This window comes from Cetorhinus maximus, chromosome 3, assembly GCF_964194155.1.
Source record: "Cetorhinus maximus chromosome 3, sCetMax3.hap1.1, whole genome shotgun sequence".
NCBI classification, from domain to species: Eukaryota; Metazoa; Chordata; class Chondrichthyes; order Lamniformes; family Cetorhinidae; genus Cetorhinus; species Cetorhinus maximus.
This window is the reverse complement of record NC_135881.1, coordinates 183143746-183156959: the sequence shown is the minus strand read 5'-3', so window position 1 is coordinate 183156959 and position 13214 is coordinate 183143746. Positions and strand designations below refer to the sequence as shown.

Below are 13214 nucleotides of genomic sequence, written 5' to 3'. Positions count from 1 at the left end.
GAGCAGTCTTGAAGAGGCATCTATTTATTTTTACCCTAATAGGGATACACCTAGTCTGCCTTCAGTGCTCCCATGCATAGCATGGCTGAATTTAAGAACTCTAAGATTTCTGGTTCCAAATTTACATTTTTTCATTCTGTGGCACTGCATTTGGATACCCCAATGCCACTCAGTTGCACCAAAATCATTCTTGTAATTAATAAGAAAAATTGAGTAAACATGCATTTTAGAATTGTCTAATGGAATTCCTTGTTGAAGATTGTGTTTAAACAATAATCTCCAATGCATTCTTATGTACATTGCACAGAACTTAAAGGTTTGCTTTTTTATTTAGGTGTCCTTACTGGTTGTTGTGGAAATTGGTGTATTCCCTCTTATATGTGGCTGGTGGCTTGACATTTGTTCACTGGTAAGTTGTTTCTCTCATTAGTGATCAGTGATTCTTTGGATCAATGGTTCTCAACCTTTTTTGCTTCTGAGGCCCCCTTTTATGGTCTAGAAATTTCATATAACACAACAATGTATTTTTCTTGTATAAAGGTCAGTTATCCAATTACATATATCTTTGTGCTTGTTTCATTTATGTAGTGTAAAACTTGTTGCATGCGCTCATTTTCAAATCCCTCCACGGCCTCCCCCTTCCTCTATCTATAACCTGCTCGAACCCTACAACTCCGAGATCTCTGCACCCAGTCTGGCCCCTTGAACATTTCTTATTTTTAATCACTCCACTATTGGAGACCACACATTCAGCTTTCAAGGCCCTGAGCACTGGAATTACCTCCCCAAATTTCTCGCTGTACTGCTTTTTCCTCCTCTAAGATGTTCCTTAAAATCTACCTCTTTGACCAAGCTTTTGGCCATCTGTTGTAATATCTTATGTGGTTTGGTGTCAGATTTTGTTTAATAATGCTCCTGTAAAGCATCTTGGGATTTTTTTTATGATAAAGTTGCTATAGAAATGCAAGTTGTTGTTTGTTAAAAATTATCTCTTCGATTAATCTTTTGATTACTTCTGCTGACATCTCCTTATGTAACTCGGTGTCAAATTTTGCTTTATATTGATCATGTGAAGCACCTTTGGACATTTTGCTGTGTTCATGGCACTAAATAAGAAAATAAATACAAGTTGGTGCTTAGGCTGCAGGCATTCCAGAATTCTGCCCAAAGTTTGGGAGAAGGTGATATAGCAGAATAGAAACAATATAAAATTAAACAATCTGTTTAAATCAATTATGAGTTATTCAGTGAATGCTGTATTCATTTCAAAAGTATTATCAGTTATTTTGGGACTGTGAAGTTTGTTAACTGGCACACAACATATTCACTCTCCCTCAGAGATGTCGGTGACTTTTAGTTCCATCTGTTTCTGCAACTTTAAATCCTTGTCCCAACAGAGTTTAAATTCTCCTGAATCCCTTGAAGATTTTCCTCCATTATTTTTAAAACGCCCCCCTTGTTCCCTGCGATCTCTCATTAAACACTGCCCTTTCTGATTGAGAAACCGGTGACTCTGGGCGATAGGCAGCCCCAACAAGTTACCCAGGCACACCTTAAAGAAAACTCCCCTCTGCCAATCTTGAGTAGCAGGTGCTGTGGCCAATCCACTTGCCCATGCACTTCTCAACTGACAGGAACTCCAGCCAGTCTTCCTCCCTAGCGGCTCTTCAATGAAACCCACCACCTTCACTCTGAGGGACTGGCATTTTTGGCCAATGACTTTCCCAGGAGCTCCACAACATGCTCAAAACTAGCCAATCAACACTGCTGGGAGATGAGATTTACAGACATTATTTCAGTTGAAAGAGGCTCGTGTTCAGAATTTGCTCGTTCTGTTTAATTTTATTTTTAAATTAGCGGTAATCTTTTTCCTTCTGACAAGGTGACATTTTTTGGCAGACTCCTTGAGACTTTCTTGTGGACTGCTATTGAGAATGCCTGCTTTAAAGATGGTGTGAGCTGGATGCCTGGATGGTTGAGAACCAGTGAGAGCTTTTAGATCAGGGAACCAGGGATTATTTATATTGCCTCACATTTGGAGGGAATTAATGCGTGATATACAATAATCAATTTCGATATATCTTAGTATTTTTTGAGAGGGGAAGCAAAGTATTTTCTGCATTCTTCTGCAATACTGTTCTTGCCCCTTACCAAGCACTTCTGTTGAACCTTGTCCTCCTGATATATGCTAGTATAGCAATCCTGTTATATAAGCCTATAGCTGTAAGCAACTGCTTTCTTTTGCCTGACCTCTGATATTAATGGGATTTCTCTCTCTCTCTTTTGTAACTGTATTCCACAGTACATTTCTTTGAGAGCCTAGTATGAATGCACAAATGTATAATTTAACCTGAGCCTACTACACTTGCATGGAACATATATTGCTAATCTAGGGGTAAATAGCTCCTCTACCTTTAGCAAAAATGTAGGCCTTTACAGACGACAAAACCAAAAAAAAAATTCATCATTGCCTTTCAGATTTGCTCAGCTGAAAGAAAACTAGCATCTGTAAGTGGAGAGCGAGAGCACAGAAATGTAATGGGGCTTGACTCTATAATCTTGTTTTTCTGTGGATGAAATCTGGGATCCTATTTGCATCATTTTAAAATTGTTTTTGAATTGTAAGATGGGCATTGACCCTTAGTCATTTTTGCTTGGTGTCATGAAGCTATTAATGTATACAATATTATTGGAAAATATTTTTCTTTTAAAATAGAGATTTAGTTAGTGGGTGTGTCTTAATTGGATTAAAACTGGCTAGTCTGGGCCCTTTGATGTGTACTAGTTTTGAGATGTAAGAGAGGTAGGGTGCACTTGCATTTTTTGAATAGAGCATTCAAGAAGTGGGGTGAAATCTGGCACCTAGCGAGCAGAGACCAAACAATATATTTATATTGCTAATAAAATTGGTACTATAAAAGGGGTTTTATTGTTAGAGGTAGGTTCAAAGAGGCTGATGATACAATGAGAATTTACATTCAGTGAGCTTTGTTAGGTATGACTTCAGTTTTGTGTGCGCGGGGCAGAGGCAATGTAAGATCAAAGTAGCTGTAAGCCTACAACTGTCTCCACAGAAACCAAAGTGAAAGGAATCCCATTTTGAATTTGTACGGTGAAAATGCTTTGTCTGGTGTCTGCTGAAAGTCTATGGGTTGCTGTTGCCTTAACGGAGATTAGTCTGGGAATTTGTTATAAGTTATGATAGTGGTAATTTGTAGCCATGTGTATGTGTTTAATATGTTGTAACTCAATAAAATGTTTCATCTAGTTTAATATAAACCTCTCGAGAACTGGTGTCTGATTCCTGAATTTAGAGTTGTATCTCAAACATACCAGTTAAAAATTATAGGTTACGACAGTTGTTTAAAGATCCCCTCTGGGATTTTTGAATAGCTCACATTTAACAAATTGCTGTCTCATAATACTAGGATTAATAAAATATATTTTTAAAAAAAAACAATAGGACACTAATGAAATCCAGACTAATTGCAATGATGGATATGACATTACGCTGGTTCTAATCTTGTTGTAGGAAATGTTTGATGCTACGTTGAAAGACCGAGAACTGAGTTTCCAGTCCGCACCTGGAACCACAATGTTCCTACACTGGCTAGTGGGGATGGTCTACGTATTCTACTTTGCATCTTTCATTCTTCTACTCAGAGAGGTGAGTTGGTCTAAATTCACCTATTGGTACAGTTGAAATTTTGGGATTTCTGAAATCAAGTCACTGATCGCAATCCCCCTCCCTATTTAGGAGATGATTGAATTGTAATGGCAACACATCAGTTCCCTGATCAGGGCCAGCTTCACAACCCATCTCAATTTTATTTCAGTGTTTGAGTGTCTCCCTTGTGTCTTAGTTTACAATGTCACCCTTGCTCCAGTTGAACATGGCAGGATTCTGCAACTTCTTTGTGGTCTCACCCAAGTTATATTGTACAAAGCTTTGTTCTTTAGTTTTGTACTGTTTACCTTAATGGCTGTATTCCAACATTCTTCTTGCCTTTGTGATGGTTCCACTACCATGCGCTTGAAAATTTTAGTGCTAGGTTAACAAATATATTCTGATCTCTTTCCTGATTTATGTGTTGAACTAGTTGCTCAACAGGAGGTTCACTAGTACTATTGTGAAGGTTTGAACTATATTTGGCAAGATGATGGGCACCAGGATGCAAAATTAGAAAGAAGAAACAAGGTGGAAAAAAAAGATTGTGAAACATATTGCACTAGAGTAAGAAATTGTCTCTCATTCGGTGGCATCAGACTGAGAAAATACAATAAGGTCTAAGAGATTTTAGTGCATGTGTGTAAATGCACGAATCATGGTAAATAAGGTTGTTGAGCTGCCGGCACAAATAGCCACATGGAAATAAGAGTATGATATGATACGGCAGGCTGGCTCAAAAAAAAGGGCAGGATTGGATACTTAACGTTCCTGAATACAAGATGGTCAGGAAAGAAAGGAGAGGAGGAGGTGACAGTATTGATTAAGGAGAATGTTGCAGCACTAGAAAGACGGGGTGTCCTGGAGCGGTTAAGGACAGAATCTATTTGGTTGAAATTAACAAACAATAGAGATGCCATTACACTACTGTGTATGTTCTGTAGGCTACAAACTAGTTGGATGGATACAGAGGAACAAATTTACAGGGAAATTATACAAAGGCGCAAAGTGTTTGGAATAGTGATAATAGGGAAACTTCCATTATCCTAATATAGATGGAAGTCATAGCGTAACTGACAGAGGTAGGGAAGAATTCCTGGTGTGTTCAGGAGAACTTTCTTCAGTACATTTACAATGCCTCATTCCTTCCCAATGAGGAAGGAGGCATTGCTGGATCAGGTTTTAAACAATGAGGTGGGTCAAGTGGATCAAGTATCAGATGAACATTTAGGGAATAGTGATCATAATAACATAAGATTGGCTCTGGGAAAAGAGCAAGGAGCCATCTAGAATAAAAATACTTGATTGGAGGAAGGCTGAGAACAAGCCTGGGAAAATTGGAATCCAAGATTGGCAGACAAAAATTTAATGCAACGATGTAAGGCATTTAAAGAGGAGATGGTTCAGGTACGACCTAGATACATTACCACAAGTGGAAAGGTAAGGCAACCAAAATCAGAGCTTCCTGAATGATGAAAAAAATTAAGCTGAAAAAGCGGGGTGTATGACATCTGTCCGGTTGATAAAATCAGAGAGAGCCAGGCTGAATATAAAGAATTCAGGATCTGCCTAATTTGTATAATTCTGGTGCATGCTCTCAGCATCTGCACTCAATCTCACCGAAATGGGATCCAGCGCAGCCCACACTAGATGGTTCCTGGGATGAGAGACTTCCATTACTTCAAAAGATTGGAGAAGCTTGGATTGTTCTCCTTGGAGCAGAGAAAATAGAGAGGAGGTTTGCTAGAGGTACTCAAAATCATGAGGGGTTTGGATAGATTAGAGAGTAGAGAGAAACTGTTCCCATTTGCAAGGAGTATACTATAAGAGAACACAAATTTAAGGTGATTGACAAAAGAACCAAAGGCGAAGTGAGGAAAAAAAAACCTTTGCACAGCAGGTAGTTATGATCTGATTATGCAAATAGAGAGGCTTTCAAAAGGAAATTAGATAGGTAGGTTGAAGGAAAAAAATTACAAGGCTATGGGGAAAAAGAAGGAGGCAAGGTAGGACTAGCTAGGTTTCTCTTGCAGAGAGCTGGCATGAGCTGAACATGAATGAGTTCCTATGCTGTAACCATTCTATGATTCTATGAACAACATAACCTTCATATTTTAACATTACTTAATTAAGGGTGCATTCACACTTCAATTGTACCATTGCCTCAAAGCATTTTTGCTGCAGTGTTATTATAAATGCAGTCCCAATCCAGAGTCAGCTTGGAGGAAGCCGCCTCCTTACTTTGTTGGAGTCTGTTCATGACTTGATGACCAGCTTCTACTAATGATGCTAACTGTAGTGTAAATGGAGCCTTGGATTCATATTTAAACCTAATTCCAGATGCGGAGTCCTTAATGATCTTTTATGCGATATGGAAGGTTGGCTCTTGGGTATTTTCTAGCCGATTCTAACAACAAACTATTTATTGGTCAGCAGGCTGCCTGGGTTACTGTTTTCCATAAATCACATAGAACATAACTGTTCTGAAAAATTGTGTTAAACAGCCTTAATTATACTCTCAATTTGCTGGTATCTTTTAAGAAATGTAAAAATTGTCCTTGCGTCTCTTCAAGGGATTCATTGGGTTGTTTTGCGACAAAGAATATTTCTAGACAGAATCCCATCTAGTCCAAGTAATTGTTTGAATTAATATTTGCTTTCCCGAATGTATTCTTTAAAAATGTCGTGCTCAATACAAGCTGATACTTAACTCTGGTAGAATTGACTTGGATAATCCAGAGTGATTAGAATTCCGAAATTTATCTCGCTCTGGACTGGGGAAACCTGATCAGCCACACTGCTAGCAGATTGTGGCTTGAGCCAAATAAATACGTTTAATTGATAACATTTTTAAAATTTTCCTGTTTCTCGCTTAAAAACTCAGTTGCTCTGGTCTCTAATGCTTCTATCTTGTCTCTTGTGCTGCTTTTATTGATGTTCCTAGGATCTGTTCAGGTCAGTGTTTAATGTTGTTTCGTTTCAGGTGTTGAGACCCGGTGTCTTATGGTTTTTAAGAAATCTGAATGATCCAGATTTTAATCCAGTTCAGGAGATGATTCATCTACCTATTTATAGGCATTTCAGACGCTTTATATTGTCTGTGGTAAGTACAGTGATAACGTGATTGCTCTTGAAATTAAAGTTGCTTATTGAAAGGAGAGAGTTTAACCAAATAATGCTCAACAGGAAATGATGGGTAGTGTGTGATTGAATGGACAGAGTCACTGGGTGAAAAGGGGTGGGTAGTCTAGAGCACAGGCAAAGCTTCAGATTGGAAACCCAGAATTTGACAGTACTCAAGAGGAGGCTATGGGCCTGGCCGGCATACATGGTGAGCAGGAAGGGAGAATTTTTCTGAGTGTTGAATATTTTAATATGTTTATATTAGTTTTAGAAATACATGTAGGGATAGATGGAGATCCATCAAGGGGTCAGGGGAAGAATCTCATTCCATTGGGTAGTTTCGTGGCAGTTGATCATTGGTTACTTCACAATAGATTGCAATCAAGCTAGAGTAATCAATGTTTTGAAAGTTGGTGAAGCAAAGTGATCTTATTTCTTTTAGATAATGAATTTTGGTTCATTTATTCACTAAAAATCAGTCTGTATGCTTGCAGGTGTGCTCTCACAGCTTATATTAGTAGTTTGGAAAATAATTGAAACAATTTCAGGATTTTTTTTAAAGTAAATTGGAAATTATGTGAATTATGTCTGCACACTTTTTCATTTTTCATGTATAACTTGGTTAAGATTCTTGTCTTTTTCTTTGCAGATTGTCTTTGGGTCTATTGTCCTTCTTATGCTTTGGTTACCAATTCGTATTATTAAGACTCTGCTCCCTGATTTTCTACCATACAATGTAATGCTTTACAGGTAATATCTTGTCTCATGGATACTTACAGATATTATAGCTTGTAACCTGGTGGCACACTTCACTGATATAGCACTGTGATTGTCGTGAGATGTGGGTTCCCATATGGTCAAATTATTGGGAGAAACCTGAGCTTAAGACCTTTGCTCATGTTTCCTAGCAACCATTTGCAGTTTGACAGAGGCCTGCAAAATGTTTTGTTTGCTGCTCCATTGCCCTCCCCCTCCACCCAAACTCAAGAATGTACGTGTTATGAAGGGAAACTGATAGATGGGAAAAATGTAAAAAGGACGATCTACTTTTTAGACAAAAAATGTAATTCCTATTAAAATATTCTATAACTAGAATCTGAGGTCTGATGTTTTGGTGTTGGGAAAAAGTTCTTAGTCTGTCAGTCCTTTACACGTCCAGGACATTGTTATTTTCGATTAATGTGTGGGTAGCTAGTATCACTTGTGAAAATGAGACTGCCAAGGTTTGACACTTTTCCTTGATAAACTTCTGATTGTCTTGAATTCCTGAGAAATATTTTGTATTCTGAAAAGTATAAGAGAAACAAAAAGCTTGCATTCACATAGCATATTTCATGACCTTGGGACATCTCATAGTGCTTTCCAGCCAGTGAAGCACTTTTCTAATGTAAGAAGCATGACAGTCAATTTGCACTCAGTAAGGACACACCAACAGCAATATAATAATCTGATAGTCTTAGTGATGTTGGTTAAGAGGTAAATATTGACCAAGATACCAGGGAGAATGTCCCTGCTGTTCACAGTGCCATGGGACCATTTACATTCATCTAAGAGAGCACACTGGACTTCAGCTAAACATCTCACTCTGGAGTGATTTATGCTTCAACAAATCGCAGACTATACTTTGCCTGGGAGTGGGTTAGGTGATCTGCTGCCCAGCTGCTGGCAGTGTCATCCTGAGGTAGCTGCTTGGAGGCATGCTAGACAAGGTTTTCATTCCAGATTTCTTTACCTGGCCTCTGCTTGCCACCCCTCCATTGTACTGCTGTAGCTCTGTTTGCATATCTTGCATAATGCAAACTTGTGAGACACTCATTGAATGCAATACAAAGCACAGTGAAACCGTTTTCAAACACTTTTTTAAAAACTTGCTCAATTCTTACTGCTGCTGTTTCTGCATGCCCTCACCTGTTTGGTAAATATTGATAGTGTTTACATTGGTGTGCTATGAAATCTGCATATAATTTAATTATTTGCTTTCTTGTATGCCTTTCCATTTATGATGGGTCCCTGTTGCCCAGACACTGCAGTGTGCTTTTTAACAAGCACTAGAAAAAGCAGAACCAAAATGCAGAACAGACTTACACCCAGTGTGAGTTTTCCTCTTTGCATCCCACTTCCACTGACCCAGTGGGTTCCAGCCTGTGTTGAGTTAGCCAGTTTAGCTAGAGCCATTGCAACTTGGGCCCAGGTTGATGAAAATAATTGTGTTGCTCCCCCTGATTGACAAATGCACAGTGAATAGCATTAATGGACACTGAATTGGACTCACCTGTAATGAGTGCTGTGATTGGAGCAACCTACCAGTTCTTGCTGTCTATATTCACATATGAGGAATTGACCTGTTGCAATAGATGCAATAGGTCTCCTGGTTTTCAGGGAAAGGTCCTATAGCTTGAAACCCCGTTCCCTGAAGAGAAGGGAAAATTCCAAAGGAGAAAATGGCAGTTCTTGGATATAAAGCTGATCAGGAAAGAATTCTACTTTTTTATGTTCTCTATTGTCTAATCCTGTTAAACAACATGCATCAACAGTTTGGAATCTGTTTTTCTGTTTTTTTCTGTAGTGATGCTCCAGTCAGTGAGCTCTCTCTGGAGCTTCTGTTACTGCAGGTTGTATTGCCAGCCTTACTGGAGCAGGGACACACCCGGCAATGGTTGAAGGGCCTGGTCCGAGCTTGGACTGTCACAGCTGGGTATTTGTTGTAAGTAATTCTTCAACCTTCTGTTTGATAATTAGCAATAGGTAAGAACTGAACCTGGATATCAATCCCACGATATAAAAGATGCATGTAGGGACAGATTTAAGTACTTTGGAACATGCAGTTAGTAGTAGAGAGTTAGCCACTATAATTTAACGAGCCCTGTAAAGTTAGTGATACCTTGTAACCAATTCTTTTTAAGATTGAAAAATTTACTCCAAGTGATACCAAACCTAACATATCAATCTCAAGACTGAAGGAAGCTTGCCATCTGCTTAGAGAAATTAGGTTAAATAGATTTGGTCTACATAGCCTGTGTATAATGGCTGTATTTTGCAATCAGCAGCGAAATAACATGCTTGCTGATGTGCTCACAGAACGCTGCTCACTTTGATCTAGCAATCAATGGCACAGATTTCCCCTTTCACAACATCAGTTTGAATCTGGCAGTAAGTTAAGGGGATTTCCTTGCATTCAGCAGCAGTGATGTCACCAAGCAGGGTAAGCAGCTAATAACTTTAAAGTGCTCTTGCAGACAACAAACAAGGAAGTAAAAACAGCAGTGTTCCTTCACTTTTAATTTTAAATACTGCAGATAGCAAAATAAACGTTTGGGGTATACATATGACACTAGGTTGAAATTAATTATAAATTTCTGAAAAATATTTTTTAAATGCGAATTTCTTACCATATTGGAGAAACTTGACATTCAACAAATATAGAATTACTTTTTATGGGCTGGTGAGGCTGTTTAGAAGTAATTATGAGCTTGGTATACTGTTAAAAACCCAGTTACACCTCACGCAACAAGGTTTAACTTTGAGGATTTTTGCAGCAAGACTGAGTGTATAAGTGGAAACATTTGAGCGGAGCGGAAATCTGACGATAATTGCAGCCCTGTGGATTATCTGGGCCATAGAATTACTGACAGCAGCTTCTGGAATCAGCATGTGCAGTTAAATGTGGAAGTCCAGAAGTTGTTGTCAGTTTCAGAGGAGCAGTATCACTCATGGCTTATTTTTGCTGTAGACTGTCCAAATGTGGAAGTTCTGATTGATCTTTGCTATCACTGATAGACATCTTTCAAAATAAATTCAGCAGAATGAATGCTACCATTACATTGTGCTGAGTAAACCAGTCCACTACAGGACAGGTTACATAAAACTCTTAAGATAAAAGCAAAATACTGCGGATGTGGGAATATGAAATAAAAGCAGAAAATGCTGGGAAAACTCAGCAGGCCTGACAGCATCTGTGGAGAGAGAAACCGAGTTAACATTTCAAGTCCACACTCTTCAGAGCTAAAGAGAAGTAGAAATGTGACGGAATTAAGGGCCGTCTCACTTGTTCCATGTTGTTTCACAGAGTGCTGACCCTTGTTCTGCTATTAACACATTCAGCTTTCTTACCTTTATGCCACTATCAGCACCTTTTTTAGCCTTCACCGCTACCATTAGCACTCCCTTTGCCTTGTATCCATGGCATTTTTGTCAATCCCTCCTTAGTTCCCACCTATCGCTGACCTTCTATCCTGCTTTTACCTGCCCAACCCCCTTAAACAGTATAAATCCCATCGCATTTCTACTTTTCTTTAGCTCTGAAGAGTCGTACAGACTTGAAACGTTACCTCTGTTTCTCTCTCCACAAATGCTGTCAGACGTGCTGAGTTTTTCCAGCATTTTCTGTTCTTACTACATAAAACTGTTGATTTCATTGTTTATCAACGCATTTTTTTCATGCTGGCAGGGACCTCCATTCATATTTGCTCGGAGACCAGGAAGAAAATGAGAACAATGCCAACCAGCAGGCAAATAATAACCAGCAGGCTCGTAATAACAATGCCATTCCTGTAGTAGGAGAAGGACTTCACGCAGCCCACCAGGCCATACTGCAACAGGGTGGGCCTGTGGGCTTTCAACCTTATCGTAAACCTTTACAGTTTCCTCTTAGGGTAGGTACTTTTTAAAATTTTCAGTGCAGGCTTTTTTTTAAAATTATAGTTGAAACTCTTTATGAAGCATGAGTGTAAGTTTTTTGCGTGTGTTGGATGGTGCAAAATCATAATTTTAAGGACATATTCCATTTTTCTTTAAAGAAAAAAGGGACAGATAGGTAGTGCTGCTCAAAGCTCATCTTATCTACTTGCAAAATTACTGGAGCAGCAATTCATTTGGGGAAATTCTAAACATGGTACCTGTCCAAAGCCTGATAAGACAAGATAATTACCTCTGTATTAAGTATAATCAAGTCAAAAATTCATTTGTAAAAAATTGCTGTTTGTAGTGAGTTGTGTACACAATGGGGGAAATCCTCGAACCTTGGATTTTAGTAACTTGTATAACTATATATAGAATGAGCTGGAAATGATTTGGGGCAAAGAAATATTGGGAATAGAGTTTTTGCTCATTTATCCTGCTAATACAGTGCAACCTGGGAAGAAATGGCCAAACCAGCTCGAAAGAATAGAATTTTAAATGCAAGTATATTACACACACAACCACTTGACTTTCAAAAATTAAAGCAAAATACAGTGGGTGCTGGAAATCTGGAATAAAAAGTGAAAATGCTGGAAAAACTCAGCAGCATCTGTGGAGAGAGAAACAGAGTTAATGTTTCAAGTCTAATATGGCTCTTTAGAAGAAGAATCATATTGGACTCGAAACATTAACATATTCATGTTTTCCAGCAATCTTTTACATTAGCTCAAGGTTCAATTTGCCGAGCCAAGCCTCAGCCACAAAACTGACTATGCCCTCTGGTTAATATTGCACAATTCCACTGTTCAGTGGTGGCTGTAATTTTCTTACATGCATCTGGACACTAACCATACTTAATTTCCTAACTGACTAATGGATGCCAATGAAAGTGGTAACTGGTTCATTATAGCTTTTGTAGGTTATTTTCCGTGATTTCAAATAAAGTTAATCGGGTGGTGGACTGGGCACTAATTTAAAAAAAGCTTATGTTTTGTGATCAAAACCATTTTCAGTTGTATTCATAAACCTGAAACAGGTTATCACTCTTAAATACATTAATGAATGCTTCTCAATGGAAAGAAGAATAGACATGATTCATCTATTTCATTGCTTGATTGTGCTGTTACATAGGAGATTTTGCATTTGTGATATGATTGTGCAAGTAATTTTTATCGGACACTTGAACTGTAACCTAACTGGTGCAATTTCCCGATTGCAGCCAAAGCAGAAGCACTACTCTAATAACTGAATTGTGATTTATGTTTCGTGGCAGTAAACTATCACTGGAAACTGAACCTATCCTCCACATTTAAAGTTGCAATGGTACATACACTTAGCAGTTCTAATGACAATAGTTTGCTTTCAAACCAGCCGTATACCATCAAAGTACTTTGCAAGTACGTTCTTTGACTTGGAATGAAATGGTTATATTAGTTTCAGCATGTATTTCAGTGACTCAAAGTTGTTCTTTATTTCAACTAGATTCTGTTGTTGGTAATTTTCATGTGTGTGACGTTGTTGATTGCCAGTCTCATCTGTCTCACATTACCAGGTACGTGAACATCTAATCCCAAATTTTCTAACCCCTTTTACAAGCATAGTTGCATTTTATCATGTAAACCTCAACTATTTTCTGAATATGAATTTTTCCCTGATTGTCTTTATATATGTGAGTATATAGTATATATAAACATTTGGTGGGTATGTATGTATTGAGGGTTGTGAAGATCAGGGAGCAATGAATAAC

General features: G+C 38.3%; 1 protein-coding gene across 2 annotated transcripts in view; it reads left to right on the top strand.

Annotated features, from left to right (window-relative positions):
* marchf6 (membrane-associated ring finger (C3HC4) 6) overlaps positions 1 to 13214 on the top strand; it is a 79339-nt gene that overhangs the window by 54511 nt on the left and 11614 nt on the right. For both annotated transcript variants that reach the window (XM_078539368.1, XM_078539367.1), the window contains exons 14-20: positions 335 to 409; positions 3533 to 3667; positions 6651 to 6770; positions 7440 to 7540; positions 9357 to 9494; positions 11238 to 11442; positions 12950 to 13019. In XM_078539368.1, the coding sequence (XP_078395494.1) occupies positions 335 to 409; positions 3533 to 3667; positions 6651 to 6770; positions 7440 to 7540; positions 9357 to 9494; positions 11238 to 11442; positions 12950 to 13019 (844 nt within the window). The remainder of the gene's footprint in view (positions 1 to 334; positions 410 to 3532; positions 3668 to 6650; positions 6771 to 7439; positions 7541 to 9356; positions 9495 to 11237; positions 11443 to 12949; positions 13020 to 13214) is intronic.